This window comes from Pagrus pagrus (assembly GCF_965226575.1).
Source record: "Pagrus pagrus genome assembly, chromosome: 10".
NCBI lineage: Eukaryota > Metazoa > Chordata > Actinopteri > Spariformes > Sparidae > Pagrus > Pagrus pagrus.
Genome location: NC_140194.1, coordinates 27,778,655 through 27,796,106, shown reverse-complemented (window position 1 = coordinate 27,796,106; position 17,452 = coordinate 27,778,655). Strand labels below are relative to the sequence as shown.

At 40.1% G+C, this 17,452-nt stretch overlaps 3 protein-coding genes across 3 annotated transcripts; 2 read left to right on the top strand and 1 right to left on the bottom strand.

The window, feature by feature from the left end:
• Positions 1–489: 489 nt before the first annotated feature.
• Positions 490–5,406, bottom strand: ciapin1 (cytokine induced apoptosis inhibitor 1). Its single transcript, XM_084365338.1, has 9 exons — positions 5,307–5,406; positions 4,488–4,650; positions 4,123–4,266; positions 3,040–3,119; positions 2,597–2,765; positions 2,136–2,212; positions 1,391–1,509; positions 1,144–1,225; positions 490–1,030 (listed from the first exon to the last, which is right to left on the bottom strand). Exons 2-9 carry the CDS (start codon positions 4,642–4,644, stop codon positions 920–922), a joined length of 939 nt encoding a protein of 312 aa, XP_084221464.1. The 5' UTR covers positions 4,645–4,650; positions 5,307–5,406; the 3' UTR covers positions 490–919.
• Positions 5,407–5,731: 325 nt separating this feature from the next.
• Positions 5,732–12,149, top strand: coq9 (coenzyme Q9 homolog). The gene is made up of 9 exons (XM_084363274.1): positions 5,732–5,824; positions 7,138–7,375; positions 8,572–8,707; positions 8,956–9,098; positions 9,219–9,303; positions 9,444–9,548; positions 10,832–10,987; positions 11,268–11,321; positions 11,808–12,149. Exons 1-9 carry the CDS (start codon positions 5,767–5,769, stop codon positions 11,841–11,843), a joined length of 1,011 nt encoding a protein of 336 aa, XP_084219400.1. The 5' UTR covers positions 5,732–5,766; the 3' UTR covers positions 11,844–12,149.
• A 405-nt stretch (positions 12,150–12,554) lies between these two features.
• On the top strand, positions 12,555–16,457 carry polr2c (RNA polymerase II subunit C). The gene is made up of 9 exons (XM_084363315.1): positions 12,555–12,727; positions 13,512–13,561; positions 14,309–14,377; positions 14,503–14,555; positions 14,718–14,846; positions 14,925–14,976; positions 15,133–15,301; positions 15,397–15,471; positions 15,821–16,457. The coding sequence occupies exons 1-9, from the start codon at positions 12,642–12,644 to the stop codon at positions 15,963–15,965; spliced, it is 828 nt and encodes a 275-aa protein (XP_084219441.1). The 5' UTR covers positions 12,555–12,641; the 3' UTR covers positions 15,966–16,457.
• Positions 16,458–17,452: the final 995 nt, after the last annotated feature.

Below are 17,452 nucleotides of genomic sequence, written 5' to 3'. Positions count from 1 at the left end.
CCAGTGTTTGGTATCTTTCTTGTCACATTTCCCCGAAGGAAGTCAGATCGTAGGGATGAGCAGAGCAGTGACATTACCGCTGAGCTGTTGAAATCTGACTGTTAATGTTGGATACTGGATGTGTTCACTGCTGTCTTTTGAGGTGCTGTTTTCCCAACAGTGAGGGAGTAATGTTCTGATATAAACTGTGTGAGAATGTACCATCAAGTGACTATAAGCCACATGAACACAAATAAATGGGATGGCTACAAGCATAAGTGTGGCTTAAGGCTATATTATTTTAATGAAACACAAAGAAGCAACATATCAAGTGTTTACCTTTATATACATAGAAATAATCTTGGATTGGACGGCTTGTGTGCTGTTTTCTGGATCCCCATATGCTTAAATTGGACGGTGAACATTATGTACGGTAGTTTTCACTTTATACTCTGAATGTCAGCAGTGAGGTGTAAATAGAACTTCAAATGAAAATAACAGAAAACAAAGGCATTTTGGTGCTTTTTAGTACTTCTTATAATCCCTACATTTTCACAATTAACAACAGCAGGAGGAAATTTGCAATGACAGTGCACTTTTTTAAAATTTCATTCAAATCTCACTTTTGCTTATTGTCATGCCAAACTATCTAAGAAACTGTTAAGCGAAGATGACTTGCTATTGCCATAGTAAATACGTGAGTGCACCAAATCATAAACATGATGTATGCTGTAATTTCAAACAGTGAATCCATCACACACAGGCCATCTTACTGAGCAGACAGGCAGAATTCCCCATCACTTCTGCAATGACGCCACTGAAAAAATGGCTTTCAACGCTGCAATGCTTTTGCAGAAAGAATTGTGCACTGCTGGCTCGGCAAAAACAAGGAATGTAATATTTTGATTCATGGGCAGAATGATGTGTGAAATCTAGTGTTTCAGGCATCCGTCAGTGTCTTGTTGTCCAGCACTATCTTCTCTCCTGGTTTGAACGCTGGCATGCCCGTGTACGGACAGCTGGCACATCGGAATGCATCGCCCAGGTAACACTGCCACAAATAGAAATTAAATCTGTTATTTCTTTACACCGTTAACAGGTTACTTTGGTAAGAGAGAAAATATGAGAAAACATGGTAGAAGTTGACCGTCAAAATATACTCACGCTTCCACAGGCAGATTTTGGCGTGCTTTTTGTTTGTTTTCCTTGAGTCTCCTGCTCCAACTCCTCCGCAAGACCACATGAGCTACACAAACATACAACATCAACAAACAACATATGGTGAGAGGTAATGTTTAAATGCTTTCCAAAGTGCAGATACATGTAAAATAAATACTTTTTTCTGTTGCAGCAGCAATCAATTAAACATATTTCTCTTTATGGTTTATAAATGTTTGCGTGGTGACCTCACCAGTTCTTGCAGGCTTTTTTCTTGCCTGCGCCCACTCCACAGTCTGGTGCTTTAAGAGAAGCTGGGTCTGGTTTCTTCAAGTCCTCTTCATCCAGCAGAGCATCAGAGTCCACCAGATCCTAGAGAGAAGGGGACCAGAGGGGGCAAGACTAAGTAAATGCTGGAAGCACAGTGAAGGGAAAAACGCTGGAATATATTCATGTGGCTCTTAAAATGTATGACTATAATATGTGAGGTGGTAAGCAGGCTTGGGGAGTAATGTATAACAGGATTACATAACTAGGATACCAAAAAAGCTCGCTGTATTCTGGGAAAGATACAGGAAAAACAGATGAGATTAGATTACAATCATTAAGAAAATGGCATTACTAACTGGACTACAATTTTAAAATAAAGAATAATATACTAGTCTGTAACCATGCACACACATGACAACACTTCACAAATCTCACACAACATCAGTCTGGTGTTGAGTGAAACCGAATAGACAAGTGTGTAATACAGAATTGGCACTCATTAAGATTAAGCAAAAGTCATCTTATTGATATTTCTTTTCACTAGTCTTCATTTGCATATGTTTGGTATTGAGGTAATCTAAAAGTAATGGAGAGTAATTAAATTACATTACTTTAATACCTTGATACTTGGATTATGTTACAGACTACGTTTTTTAACAGGCAATCAGTTATAACTCTAACGAGCTTCTACATCGGGACACACAAAGATACAAAAATCCATAACTCACCACATCTTCATCATCTATGTCATTGGCTGACAGCGTCCACATTTTGACAGTGTTGGGATCCAGAGCAGGTTTCTCTGCTGAAAACAAAGATTTTTGCAAATATTAGCTAACCTCAACTTTGAAAACAAAACAAATGACAACAGCTCATGAGTTACATCAATAAATACAAATACACAACTCAGTAGCTATACATGTTATGAAGCCTTTTGGAGCACTTTGAAAAAGAAGTTACAAATTCTAAGACGGGGATGCTTCACACACAAATTTTCAACCCAGCAGCAGAGTAGATCTCTACAGTCAGCACAGTTTCAAGGTGGACACCCAAGATTTGGGGCACCAGTTCAGTATCTGACTAAATGTGAAGTTATGGAGTCAAATGACGGCCAGAAAAGTTAAAAAGTATTGCCAAGGCTATTGTCGGTGCAGAGGAATAAAAACAAAAAACTGGATTTATAACCTACCTGGCTTGGGTGTCTTTTTCCCAAATGAGAGTTTAATCTGACTGGATGATCCCACATCAAAGTTGGGTTTGGAGGCAGATATGCGGACTCTAGACAGAGTGTTTCCTTGGTAACCAGTGGCCGTCCTGAGGGAGCTCAACGCCTCAGGACTCAGTTCTGCTTTAGTGACCTGGATGGGAAGAAGCGACAGTGTCAAAGGGTCAAAAAGGATTAAACTGATGCAGGTCTTTACCCATATTCATACAAGATTTATTGTATGTGGTCAACCACCTTCATTACTCATATTCTAGCCTGAACATTGTGGTTTGTGAAGTGAAACGCCTCCTTCAAGAGAACAATATATCATAGAGCAATTGTAATTGCAGAAAATTAACTACATAGTCATAGACACAATGGCATGTTTAAGGTTGTTATGCTCTCTGTGCCTGAACACGCTCACTCACCTCATGGACTGACATAAAGCCTGACAACTTCAGAGCGGACATCAGCTTCTCAGCAGTCCTCACACTCTGCGTCTCAGCTCCTGGAGCACAGAAAGGAACACAAACACACTTCATGACACAATAAGAGCCACATCCTCATCACTGCAGCACAGTCTACTTGTGAATAAAGACACTTGACACGTGAGATACATTATATAAAGATTTATAGATAAGCAATGCAAAGTTTATTTATTTTAATTACACTATTAAACATAATGCCCTGTAGAGTGTCAGTTTTTAACAAATCATCTGTTCTTAATTGAGCATTGCAGGTTAAGTATAAAGGTATAAAAATACTACATGTGGTCCTGTGCAGAAGTAGGTTTTATGTAGGAATATGGTTATTAGAGGGAGTTAGGTTCATCTGCATTTTACCAACAGGTAAGTGCAAGTATGAAGTAAACATACAGTGTTAGGCTCAGTGGTCGATTAAAGATTTGTAACATCTGAAATGTGGACGCAGAGTAGTTTGAAGATGGAAAAATTAAATTAGATAAAATGCATGTGGCAATTAATTAATATTTATGTCCACTTACATCTGAAGGAGAAAAATCATTCCTTTGAGGACAACAATGTAAACATCTTGGCCAGAGAAGACAGATGGTTTGAAAGAGGAGTAAAAGAATCCATCTATGTCAAACTGGAACGACCGCCTTTCAACAGAGGAGGTGGCCTACGACATTCCTTATCACCCCCCTACAATGCAGTACTGAGTTCACACCCCAGACAGCTTAACAACCATTCACTCCTGGGATCACCTAGCTCTAGCAACCCACATGAAGGCCAGTTGGGTCAACGACCCACAAGTCGCCCTATCAACTCTGAAACTCAGAGCTCACGTGTCTCTAACGACTCCCACACAAAGTTTAAAAGCCTGCAACTCCCCTCCAGTTAGTTAGAACTGGAGAAGCCTCTTGGATGAGAGGTGAAACGTCCTCAAGAAACTGAAACACGTCCAAATGCCTACAATATAGCACTAAGATAACCATGACCTGGATGACTGAGAACCTTCATCAAAATGTAGAACAATCTTTCCATTCTCACCTGTAACTGCTTCATCCAGAACCAGCTTCCCACCAGGTTTGAGCACTCTGGCTAATTCTGCCAGAGTCTCTGAACTGTGGACGGAGGAGCTATCAGCCAGAAGGCAAGAGAGCACACAGTCAAAGGTGGACGCTGAGTGGGAGGCTGAGGAGAGGAGAGAGGATCACTTTACTCCTGACTTTTCAATTCATGCACTCTGCTGAACACACTTCTCATTTCTGACATAATTGTATTTATGATGACAGGATAAACCACGTTATGTTATACACAATGAGACGATAGAACATCTTCTCAGATGCAGATATACTTTGTGACTCAGCCTATTAAAGCAAGTGCCTAGTATAACTTAAAAATCAGTCACTCACACATCAATAACATCTCCGTGTTCTCCACTGATACTTTGCCGTCTTCACCAACAATGGCCGCCAGTTCCTCTGCATGCTGTTTCAGGGCTGCTGGTGCTGAAGGCTGAGCCCAAACCAACAGCACCTTGTCTCCTGCTTTGACACCAAGGTCTGCCATGGATTCCTGGAGAAAAGTACACATTTACTGAAGTTATACTCAAACAAATACAGCCTCTCTGTCTGTTTGTGGATCATCTGAGAGTGAAGACACGTGTCATTACTGGAGATGATCCAGTCAGACCAACAGAGAGAAATAACAGACCGAACGGTTGAGGTTACGTCAACGACCACCGATGTATTATAAGAACATGAATAAGCTCTCTTGCTCTAGCACCCATGATGACGACAGCCGGTTTTAGCCACGATTCAAAACGCTCCCATGAAAACAGAAGTCAGTCCCATGAAAAGAAATTACCTTGAGATTATATTTGTTATCGCAAGAAACGCGGAAAACGCAAGAAACGCAAAAAAATAATATTAACATGTGAAAACAGTGGACTGGTCTGGAAGCTTCTGTCTATTCATTTTACACCGAGACGTTTCTCGGATAATGTTAACATATAGTCACGAAATTATTATTTATTTCAGCTTTAGTTTTCATAGATAACTACTCGTTAACGGATTAGCTTATTTGTTGACACAGGTGGAATAACACAGGCTAGCTGTAGATACACGCTGTTGTGACGCAGAAGACGCCGGTGCTCAGTAACTTTATATCACCGGGTTGTTAAGACCGGGAAAGTCCGGTAGACGACTAAACACTAACAAAATTATACTCACGTTTTTATATATTTGTTCTTAAACGCTTCTGGTGGTCAATTATTGAAATGAAAGAACAGCGCAGTCGAGTGTACTCCGTTCACCTCTTGGCGGATGTCTATTGTCAACTTCCACAAAGTAAGAAACCTGTTTACCGGTCAGAATTTTCAAAATAAGATCCTTGTGTATGTGATGTAACATTTCGGCTATTCAAAGTATCCGGTAAAAACCAACAGGTTGTATATTTTAGGGGTATAATTAAGTAACTCAGATAAAATAATCATAGTCCATTTATTAATATTGTTTGTTTCCCCTGTACTCATATCTAAAGAAAGTTCCAAACAGTTTAATTTGTAGACAGCATCGTGGGGGGGTTTTTTGGCCTCATTCTTGCTAACTTGATTAGTTTGTATTTCGCAGCAGTCGCACCAATGTGACGTCAACGTGTCTAAAAAAAAAAATTCCCCCAGTGCAGCTGAACATGGCGGCGCTGCTGAGAGGTCTACGTGCTGGAAGGGCACTTCGGGGGCTCGGCAGCGGTAAGACAGGACTGCCGTGTTGTTGTGGTTGTCGTGCAAATAATGGACAACCTGGGAAATCATTTGTTTAATGTGAACTGTTGCATGAAGTGGAAACGAGCCAGTGTTGTGTTGACGTTAACTATCCCTGCCAAAGTCACTTATCACAGAAGGTGACCATGGAGGACAGCATTAGGGCAACATTATGTTTGCTGTAGCTTTAAAGTAAAGTCAATAGGCCGATAATTGTGGGTTGACATGGTGCTACGGTGTTGTAGACCTCAACAGTTCAACATGCATTACATGGTAAACACGTTTCTGCGAGTGGGGGGGCGTCTCCTCTCTGGTTATGCAAGTAGGCTAGCTATGTTTCTTCTAAATTGGCTATATATAGCTTAGATTTTCTTGTTTGAACGCTCACGTGTCGTTGTTGGCACTGAATCAGAAGAAGCTACCGATTGATTTTGATAAAGGACGCGGACAGTGTAATCCCCTATACACCATCCCTTTCTTTATTTCACTGCAGCAGGAATCTTTAACTGTTCAGGGATTATAAACACTTTGACTAAAAAAATCTTAACCCACTAATATAAACAGTGAATAATCTCGTACATACAGTTGTGACAAAATGTTGGCAGCATGTATATTCAATATTTTAATCCTGAAAGTTGAAGAACATGTTGGAACAAAACCGCTGACAGAAAACCAGATCTGGTCTTATGTCACATGGTAATCATGCAATGGACAGGTCAATATTATTGGCACCCTGAGGAGTCGTAAGAAATAACTGGATGCCAGGCAGGAGATCCCACTGTAATATGTATGCACATGTGATATTTTAAGTATCTGCATTATTTCAAAGGATTTAAGTCTCCACCACTCTTCTGACTGAAATGTTGTGCTATATTCCACTTGAGGCACTATCAAGTAGTATAAATAAGCACTTTGCACACCAGAATCTGCACCTTCTACTAGCTTTACATATACTACACAATAGTTTAGTCTGTTATGCCTGAAGGAGATTTATGACCGAAAACCTGTGTGCAGTTTGTAGTGTTGGGATGTTCTCTCTTCTACACAACTGCAACATAAAAGTCAGCCATTTTATACAGGGAAGGGTTGAATCTCAATCTGTTGTTTTATGTCACTGTTGTGTACCAAAACGAACCAAAGACATCATTGTTAAGTTACTTTAAACAAAGTGCAAAGTCCCAATATTTTTTACCATGGATGTCCATGTTTTGTTGAGCTTGAGTCCTTTTTTAAATATTAGGTTTCCTTAGTTTTCCTCCAACCAAATCCTGAGAAGCAAATGAATATATTTCTCTTTCCAGTGGTGGCTGCACCCACAGCAACGACCCCTCAGTGCAGCAGCCTGAGACGAGGCTTCCACCGTGCAGCACTGAGGCTTCAGGATGAATCCAAATCTGACAAAACTCCCTCCTCATCGTCCACAACCTACCATGAGCACTACCATGCTCCCCCTGCTGAACAGGACAAAGCAGAGGCTTCCCAGGAAGACTCAAAATCTGGCCGAGCAGCTGAGGAGGAGGCTTCCAGGCCAAACACCAGGTTGGTCAATACAAAAGCACACAGCAAACAGTACACAATACATAGAAATGACCTGCAGTGCCCAGTAGGTACAAAGATTCAAAATGAAAACCCATGTTAGTATTAGTGCAAAGAAATATACAACTGCCTCCTGTGCTGTATGTCACATATGATTATGTAATGCGAAGGCTGATAAGACTGAAGGGACTTCCTAGTTACTTTTGCAACAAATGAACAAGCACTTTTTCACTGTCTTGCTTACTGACACCACCTTGCAGGATTTCTGGGTATTAAAATTCAGTCTCCCCTGATGCACAGATATGCACAGATTTGAGTCTAAACCATTCAAAAAGTGACCTAAAATGATCAACAAAGTGTTGACATTATGTGAATGACGTCTGTGGGTTGCAGAATTGTCTACTGAAGTTAGCATGCTAACCAGCTAACCGCGGTCCATCCTCTCTCCTGCTGCTCTACTGCTTTGTACCTCAAGTAGAAATCAGCTGGGAGATGTAGAAGCAGCAAGTTTGCGACTTAGTCTAATAAATAAACTTACAAAATGTCAAGAAAGAAAATATCTTACTTTAGCGACACCCATTTTCCTTACTAAATAGAAAAATACAACCGTCTCTTTTACTGAACTCAGACAAGCTTTAATGTCTCATTGATTCATCACAAAGCATACTTCATTCAGACAACATAAACAAAATAAAACTCACCAGTTTTAGTTTGTCTTTCCACCATGATCTCTAGTTTGGTCCAAATAACTCCTCAGTTCACAGAGCAAAATGTGAAATTATTCCGACTCTACACTCCCTTTTAGCCTGCTGCTGATGTCTGACTCTCATTCTCCTCTGCTGCTTCATCTCCCGCGGTATCTTCTCGTCCCTGGAGTCATAGTTCTGATTAGAGCCGCTGTAAATCACCTCTGTACTGTAACTGAGTTTGTGGTGCGGGCAGACTCAAGTCAGCTAATGGGACCACTTAGCTCCATGGCTAACTGAGCTACTTACTAACAGCAGCTAGTTGCTACATCCAAAGATAACTACAGCAAAGAGTATAGTTGCCAGCAGTTAGTGGTTATGCTGCCCCATATAGTTTTGGAGCTATCTTCGATTTCTGACCATTTCTCACAAATTACACTTCTTACTCGTGTCATGTTCTCTCTCTGTGCTTCTTTTATGCTGAAACATGACTTTATATTTGTCTGTGGAAAGTTACCAGGACCAGGGCGGAGAGCAGGGAGAGGAATATGAGACAGAGGAGCAGCTTCAGGCTCGAATCCTGACTGCAGCTCTCGAGTTCGTCCCACTGCACGGCTGGTCAATGGAAGCCATTGCGGCCGGTGCTGAGGTGAGCCACAGTTAAAATGACAATTAGAGCAGCTTTAGGGCAAACACTGCTAACAGTCAGCGCACACGATTGGTATATTAAGTGCACCCTAAAGGTTTGCCATTCTCTCTCTTCTTTTGAGATTCTTTGATGGCCAAACCAGGTCATAGATTTTTTTTCTGCGTGCTTCTCATATGACTGACATTGATATTGTACAGTCTGACTCAGCCTGATTTTATTGTGTTGTGTTATTGTTGTGTTGGTACCAGACGCTCGGCCTATCCTCTGCTTCCACTGGTATGTTCTATAACGGAGCTGGTGACTTGGTCCTCCAATTCATCACCCAGTGCAACTCACAGCTGACAGAGATCCTGGCTGAACAACACAAGCAGGTCCAGCTGGGCCAGGCCGAGTATGTACACACACACACACACACACACCTGCAGTCTAATTCTACTGTTGAAATGGAAAATCACATCACCTTTTAATGGAAAATTGAAAACAGCTTTTTGATTTGACAACTGTGTTGCAGACCAAAGAAGACTGCTGACTTTCTAAGAGATGCTGTAGAGACCAGACTGAGGATGCATATCCCCTACATTGAAACATGGCCACAGGTATAGTGTGTATGATGAGCACAAGGAACAGACTTCTGTGTCTCTTTTCATCTATTTTTTTTCTCGTTAGTGACAGATCAAGACAAAAGCAGAAAATATATATGATCCTTGTGTGTGTGTGTGTGTGTGTTCGTTCTCAGGCAATGAGCCTCCTGCTCCTTCCTCACAACATCCCCGACAGCCTGAAGCACCTTTCCACCTTGGTGGACGACATCTGGTACTACGCTGGAGACCGATCCACAGACGTGAGTGGATCTTATCACCCTCGATCCCCACCTTCTTCTGCTCATACCTTCCTGTCCCCCTTTCATCACCACCCTCACAGTGTCAGGCCTGCCACCTCCCAGGTTACTCCCCCACCAACACCTGACTCTGACCCTACTTACATCACGTCCATAGAAAGGGCTTATTACTGATTTAATGGCAGGTGCCCTTTAAAAATGTATATCTGTAGTAAAGTTTAATCATCATCAAGTCCATACTCAATTTATATCAGGAGTAAAAATAGTGATGAATTTAAACTAACAAGGGGTTAAACCATTTGTTTTCACCACATTGGCCACAAGAACTGGCAGACAAGCTGTCCACTTCTGATCAGATCAGGACAGATGGTAAAACCAGTTCTGAACAGCCTCTCAGACATTCAATGTGACATCCACTTTAGTATGAGAATGATTGTTATATTATCAACATATATTAATCAAAATAATAACCCCTGTTTTTCATTTTAGGAAGGAAAAAGTGATATAAAAAGAGTCACATATATTTAACACAGCACAATTTTCCCCTGTTTTTCTCTCTTTCTATTGCATCCCTTAACACACTACTCAATAATAAAGATTACCAAAATGGTGTGGATTAATGAATATTGCTAATTAAAACTAAGAGTGACTGGAGAACATAACTAACTCTTGACCGTGCATTTAGAAGTTAATACATTAAGTTGCATGAATTACAGTAGGATGGATAATAACTGTTGTTTTCTACAAGTGTTGTCACAGCTGTGAGTTTATCAATTCACAAAGTGAACAAGCCTTCATCAGAGCAATATGAAAGCACTAAATGGCAAAATGAAAATGTAAACTGGGGCCACTGTGCTACAACTTGTATTTAAGATAGGCAATAGTTTTAATGATACGTGATGATAACTCAACTGTGAGAGAGCACACCTGTCCTGAATCAAGTCAAAGCAAAGATGTTTTTTTTTATTTGATATGTACCAGACAAGGAAAGTCTAAAGAAGTGCCTCACAAAGACTTTGGAACATGCTTACAGCATACAGATGCTTTGAGTGCACACTTTACTTGTTTGTCATTCAGCCCTGTGCTTCTGTATGATATAATTTGGTTTAAATTTTAATTCTCCTCTGTCTTTATTTTGTTTTTATACTGTTGCACTTTCCTGTATACGATTCAGTGTATTCTTCTGTACTTGTTTACATTTTAACGTAAGGCACATTAAGTATAAATTTAAACTGCCTTGCCTCTTCCTAAAATCTACCAAACCATATCATGCCTTTCTTTTGTAGATGAACTGGTACACCAAACGGGCGGCACTGACGGGCATCTACAACACCACAGAGCTTGTAATGCTTCAGGATTCTTCTCCAGACTTCCAGGACACCTGGAACTTCCTTGACAACCGCATTCAGGATGTAGTCAACATGGCAGGCACCGCTAAACAGGTAGAGTGTTCTACAGCTAGACTTGAACAAAGGGGTGAACAGATGAAGCGCAGTCACGGAGGAGTGGTTTTAAGACTCCTTTTGATACTCATGTAGGAATACTCACCTCTATGTTTTCTTACCTAACCTATCATAATAATACATAACTGACCTCAGGTTAAAAAAAATACTTCACAAGTTCAGTATAACGAGTTTAAAATGAAGAGAGTGAAACAGATTCTGATGTTAACCTGTATTTAAATGGCATTTGATATTTTGTTTGTTCCACTTTGTTCTGTAGGTGCAGTCGACTGGTGAAGCAGTGGTGCAGGGGCTCATGGGAGCTGCTGTGACAGTAAGTTTTTGCCTCATGTTCATCATTTATATGCACCCTTCTTACCCTCCCTCCCTTTTTAAATATAGACAAGCCATTCAGTCAGCTATGCTGTTAATATAAAACCTCTCCTTATGACAATGGTAAAGTCCACTGTCAGTCAAAACTATGTTTTTCTATTTCAGTTTGACACTAGAAGTCTGTTTTCACATTCATTCCTCAAAGTGTATCTGTGCTCACTGAAAGTCTGATTTAAGAGACGGGCCTACGAGCGTTATTTGTGACATCACAAATAGTGTGGAAGACAGTCTTGGTCCAATATTCAGTATACACAGCTTTGATGTGGAGACCTGAAGCCTCCAGTGCACATACACTAACATTTCAGTTTAATAATAGACATATTGTGTCCAGCAATTAAACTTTGGAAAATAAAAATATTTGCATATTCATAGATTCTGATTCTGAGATTTGAATGTGTGTTGCTGATGTTTGCCTTGTGTTTTACAGCTGAAGAACCTCACAGGATTGAACCAGAGGCGATGATGCAAAAACATCTCTCATTCACACTGATCCTGACCGTCTGGCTTGTGTCATGAGCTGGAGATCAATTTTCTTTTTGCTCTCATTTCTGATTAACTGTATGAGACTGAAAGTATTGGATTATGGCTTTTATTCAACGAGAGAAAGTTATTATTTGTCAGAGGCCATGAGTCTTTCTTTGTGTTCACCTGCAGGACCAGTGGCTTGTTTTGTTTCACTGTCCAAGATGTCACTCTCCTGCTCAGTGTAAAAGGACAAAGGACTTGTTGTTTGACTTCAATAAAGTTGTTATTATTATTGTGTATTTAACATTTATGGGTTTTTTTCCCCTTATCTGATGAATATTAAATCAGCCATCTACTGTAAAGATTGAACTCAAGCAGACAGCTCCATTAGTAGTTTTGGAGTTGATAGGCTCCATTATTTAAACAAACATTTGACTTATTATAGAAAAAGATACTGTGACAATAAAGTATAAATGCTTTTTCACTTGGATTGTTTAATAATCTATAAATTAAACCTTGTATGTAAATCATACCGACAACAATGAAAATTCACACACAAAAAAAAAATAACAATGAGCGCTTTTATTTTGAAAGAGACGTCCCAGTCTTCAATGACCCGGATATGAAATAAAGACCCGCCCCCATATCTCATTTAGACCAATCATTGATCTGGATTACATATCCTGGCCAATCAGCGATTGATAAATAATACCGGAGAGGCCTCAAGCCGAAGCAGCGGTAGTGGAGTGAGCCGACGATTTTACAACGTTAAATTTAGGCTTATTTAACTCCAATAATGCCGTATGCTAATCAACCGACCGTGAAAATCACAGAGCTCACAGACGAAAATGTCAAGTTTGTCATTGAAAACACTGACCTGGCGTGAGTATCCACTTCTGTTTGCGTTCAACTACAGTGTGTGTGTGAGGCAGAGAGCAGCCATTATTCTTCCACCGAGCCAAACTCATGTTTGTTCCCATATGACTGCGCCAATAACGATGCTATTTGTAACTGAGCATCCCCTTAACCAAAATGTGTATGTGTGCCGAAACTGATCCTTGCTAACGTAAGAGGTGGACATAGGGTCGATTCATATTCAGCCATTGTGTTTCCTAGTCAGCAACAGTGGTAGTGGTTAGTTGAGTCTAAGTTCTGAGTCTAAGAACACACTGTTTTTAAAGTCGCATGCATTTAAATTTAGAGATCTGCTCAAATTTAAAACTGCAATAATCATGTGTAAAGCAAGAAATAATTAACTTCTTGTCAACATTCAAAAAAATGTTAAAGATATTTTTGGCAGATATGCAGAAAAGGAAAGGTTGTATTAGGGGTGTTCCTATTTATGTTGTAACACTGGGTGGATATTTGGATTGTAAATAAACTGGGATATTCATTTATTTAATTGGGTGGCAAGTAAACTGGGGATAGTTGTCTGTTTAATAGTTGTAAATAAATTTGAGAATTTGTTGAAATAATATAGGAGTTAAAAGAAGATACATGTGAAGGGGGTAGGGATATATATGTTTTATCTCACCTACTCCTTTGTCGGACACTGTTACTTTTGTTTAGTTTGTTTTTTATTATGTTGTTGTAACTTTTGGTTCCAAATGAAGTGCTTCATTCATGCTAGTTCACCTCTAAACGTAGTCGTCTTTCTCCTTTTCAGGGTTGCAAACTCGATTCGGCGTGTCTTCATGTCAGAAGTTGCTACTATAGGTACAGTAACTATTTGTTTGCCTGTGTTGCAGACTTGTTGTGGGGTCATTTGAACTTTCTCAAGACAGTAATTTGGTCCATATAATCAGTTTGACGTGGCCAGCATCAGTCGACTTTGACAGACACAACTGAAATGTTTGTCGTGGGCATGTTTCACTCAGCAGACATGGTGACTTGTCATTGTAGGACATATTATTATTATTATTATTATTATTATTATTATTATTAATATTAACTGGCTCAATTTTATTCTATTGCCCTTATTATAACCTGTGCCAGTGAGCCAGCATGGGCAATAAACCTCATTCACAGCAGACACTTTGGCATTGAAAGCATTGGTGTAACCAGTAACATTGTCATGAGAGGCATTCCATGTAGGTGGAGCCACTTCCAGGGCTCTAGTATTGTGCTTTCTGGCTCACGGACCCATTGTTTTCCATATGTGCTTTCCCTTCAGTGAAATTGCTATAGGGAGCTCTGTCTAAAAGGCAATATTGAATATAAACATACATCTGTTACTACATGTATCACAGTGTTCCGTTTATGCCCTGAACTACACTGTTATTTGGTGTCATATTAAAATGACAGTGACAAAATAAATAAAGGTGAAGAGCGTTGCGATGGTGTTGGAGAGTTGAGTGACTACATCAGCAACATAACGGCATTGGAAGATGTAGTTTATGTAGCACTTTGTAATACACCACAAATCTAAGTGACTAAGTTAAACTTGCATTACTTTCTTTGCAGCAATTGACTGGATCCAGATTGACGCCAATTCATCAGTACTTCATGATGAGTTTGTTGCACACAGAGTTGGTATGTATTCCAGTGTAATGATCGGCTTTCAATGCAACACATTATGGTTATATAGTGCTGCAGTGTGCCCAGAGAGGTCTGATATCTGTAAAGGATGGTGTAACAGCATTGTCTCCTGTCGTCAGGTCTCATACCTCTTACAAGTGATGACATCGTGGACAAAATGCAGTATTCTAGGGTAAGTACACTGTTCAGTGTTGTAGCCCAGTTACCCTTGAATGCAACACCATTAATAATGGACCACTGCTGGTGCAAAAATAAAATACAAGTTGGAGTGTTACATACTCACAAGATTTGTTCTTAAAAGATAAAAAGACGTGTGTATCTGATCCTCTTGCAGGACTGTACCTGTGATGATTTTTGTCCAGAGTGTTCTGTTGAGTTGACGCTGGACGTTCGATGCACTGAAGACCAGACCCGTCATGTCACATCACGTGACCTTTTGTCAAACAACCCCAGAGTCATTCCGGTGAGTCTTTCCCCCTTTATCTGGTTCATTAGGGGAAGCAGAAGGAAAAGCTGACTATCTTTTTATTTTGCTTCTCAGGTGACTTCCAGGAGTCGAGACAATGATCCCAATGACTACGTTGAACAAGATGGTAAGCTTTAAGCTTTCTGCAGGAGTCATCACTGGCTGGTCCCTGTCTTCTCCTTGTCAGTGGTTTGTCTTTCCATCATTTTGTCCCACATTTTAAACATTTACATTTTCCTTACTCTCTCCACTTCATCCTCGGTCATTTACTGACACAACACAGACATTTTGCTGGTGAAGCTTCGCAAAGGTCAGGAACTGCGGCTCAGGGCGTACGCCAAGAAAGGCTTTGGAAAGGAGCATGCCAAGTGGAACCCGACAGCGGGGGTGTCCTTCGAGTACGACCCAGACAATGCACTGAGGCACACGGTCTACCCACGCCCTGAGGAGTGGTACGTATCCATATTAGTATGGCTCATCAGAAAGGATGAATGTTAAATGAACACTGACTGGATGATGAGTTGTCATAATGTTCTCTGGTTCTCAGGCCAAAGAGTGAATACTCAGAGATTGAGGAGGACGAGGTTCAAGCTCCCTATGACCCCAATGGAAAGCCAGAAAGGTGAGAAGAGAATCTTTCTCATACCTCAGTCGATGAGGGTACATTATTATAATTATTATTATTATTATTATTATTATTACTATTATTGTTATTATTATTGTTATAACTACTGTTATTAAGGGCAGTGGTAAATGCATCTAACTGTTGTTAATCTATAGTCATTACGCCATATCATAAACTGCATGGGGAGAAGAATCAGGGGGTTTAAGATGGTACTGCAATGTGATAATGTCTTTTTTTGTAAAACAGATATTTTTCTGCTCTGAGTTTGGTGTATAATCTACTTAATTGAAGCAGAGTGCCAGTTTCAGAAGTCCAACAGCTCATCTGTAACATTTTTCCTGCACAGGTTCTATTATAATGTTGAGTCGTGCGGCTCTCTGCGACCGGAGACCATTGTCATGTCCGCGTTGGCTGTCCTCAAGAAGAAGCTGAGTGACCTGCAGACTCAGCTGAGCCACGAGATCCAGAGCGACGTGCTCACCATCAACTGAGGGCCACCCCCTAACACAGCAGGACCTGCATTACAGCTTTGGAATGGAATGGAATTACATCTATCCTCCCTGGGTACTGGCCTTGGATCTCTGTGTCTCTGTTATCAAAGGCCAATCAGTGATTCTTGAACTATGGGAAGTTCGAACTAATAAGACTCTTTTGGGCTAGCGGTTATAAAAACTGTTATGTTAAATGTTTCATTATTAGAAATCATTCCTCATTGTTAATGTTATTTGACCCCCTTGTACAAAATGACACATGCTATGAAATTGATTTTCATTTATTTGGACATGTATTCTTGAAATAATTTCATGGTCAGCAGTGATTATAAAATAAGCTGTGTGAGCTAAACCATCCAATGCAAGGTCAGTGTCTGAAAGGGAGTCAGTCTCACACTGATACACACTTAGTTTTGTTGTTGGCAGAGTAATGCCTGCACTCTTATATTATTTTGTTAAATGTTGCTTTTTAAATAAATCCATTTTGAAGGATGTGGTGTACTTTTACTAAATATTTCTTAATGGGTTAAAGATTACTTTTGAATTGAAGTTTTTTGTTTTTACAAGTCCAAAAGCTCAAACACATTGATGATGTGAGGAAATACAGACTGGCTCTACAAAATAAACTCAGGGAATCAAAAAAACGACCTTGGAAAGCCAAAAAAAAGGAAAACAAGAGAAGCCACCCTTATGAGCTATACTATTCATCATTATAAACTGTGTTTGCTAATTATCGTGGGATTGTGATAACTGCACAGAGCCAGGCTTCAGGGTTGATGTGGGAACATCCAAGGCAGCAGGTTCAGTGGGTTCTGTCAAGTCAGACAGCAGACAGCCAGAGTAATACCAGAGGGAAAGTAATGTGACTTCAAAGTAAAAGCAGACATGTAACAGCAACCCACAGCTGTGGGTTCTACAGAGATTTCAGTTGGTTGTCTGCTGAAATATCCTAAACATAAAACCACCGCCTCATTTTATAAATGACCTTGGAGACGGTGGGCCCAAAAGCGACTTACATTAACTTAAGGGTTGTTGTTCTTATATAGTATGAAACAATTAATAGGCAGTTTTTACTTTACCTTCACACTATTAAGAAAGCATTTTACATTGTCTGGTACGCTGGAATCTGTAGCTTTCCCAGTTCTGCCAGTGTTCCCAATGCAGACAGGACTGTCTCCTCTGTCCTGATTGGATAAAGTAGGCAGGGATACCACAACATGTATTTTCTCTTTTATTGCATGAGCAGGGGGAGGAGAGACATGGGTTACTGAGCAAACACTGTAACAGTGATTATTGTTGGAATATGGAGTTGCTTAATACTGATTCTGAAAAGAAAAAAACACCAACAGCAGCTTTAAAATAAAAGTCAGGGAAAATCCACATGAATTTGCTTCAATATCATTTACCACCAGAACAGGATTAAAATATAGACCATTTACACACTTGGATGAAAATAAATAATGCATTAAAAAAATTACAGTTGTGAC

Bases quoted from the DNA above. Each gene is read 5' to 3' on its own strand.
- coq9 (XM_084363274.1), top strand. From the start codon at position 5,767: ATGGCGGCGCTGCTGAGAGGTCTACGTGCTGGAAGGGCACTTCGGGGG. The intron at 5,825-7,137 runs GTAAGACAGGAC...TTCTCTTTCCAG, and splicing joins ACTTCGGGGGCTCGGCAGCG to TGGTGGCTGCACCCACAGCA. The intron at 9,549-10,831 runs GTGAGTGGATCT...TTTCTTTTGTAG, and splicing joins CTGGAGACCGATCCACAGAC to ATGAACTGGTACACCAAACG.
- polr2c (XM_084363315.1), top strand. From the start codon at position 12,642: ATGCCGTATGCTAATCAACCGACCGTGAAAATCACAGAGCTCACAGAC. The intron at 15,302-15,396 runs GTACGTATCCAT...TCTGGTTCTCAG, and splicing joins TACCCACGCCCTGAGGAGTG to GCCAAAGAGTGAATACTCAG. The intron at 15,472-15,820 runs GTGAGAAGAGAA...TTTCCTGCACAG, and splicing joins CCCAATGGAAAGCCAGAAAG to GTTCTATTATAATGTTGAGT.
- ciapin1 (XM_084365338.1), bottom strand. From the start codon at position 4,644: ATGGCAGACCTTGGTGTCAAAGCAGGAGACAAGGTGCTGTTGGTTTGG. The intron at 4,267-4,487 runs GTGAGTGACTGA...TCCTCTCCTCAG, and splicing joins CACGGAGATGTTATTGATGT to CCTCCCACTCAGCGTCCACC. The intron at 2,213-2,596 runs GTAGGTTATAAA...CTTTGTTTTCAG, and splicing joins GAAAAAGACACCCAAGCCAG to CAGAGAAACCTGCTCTGGAT.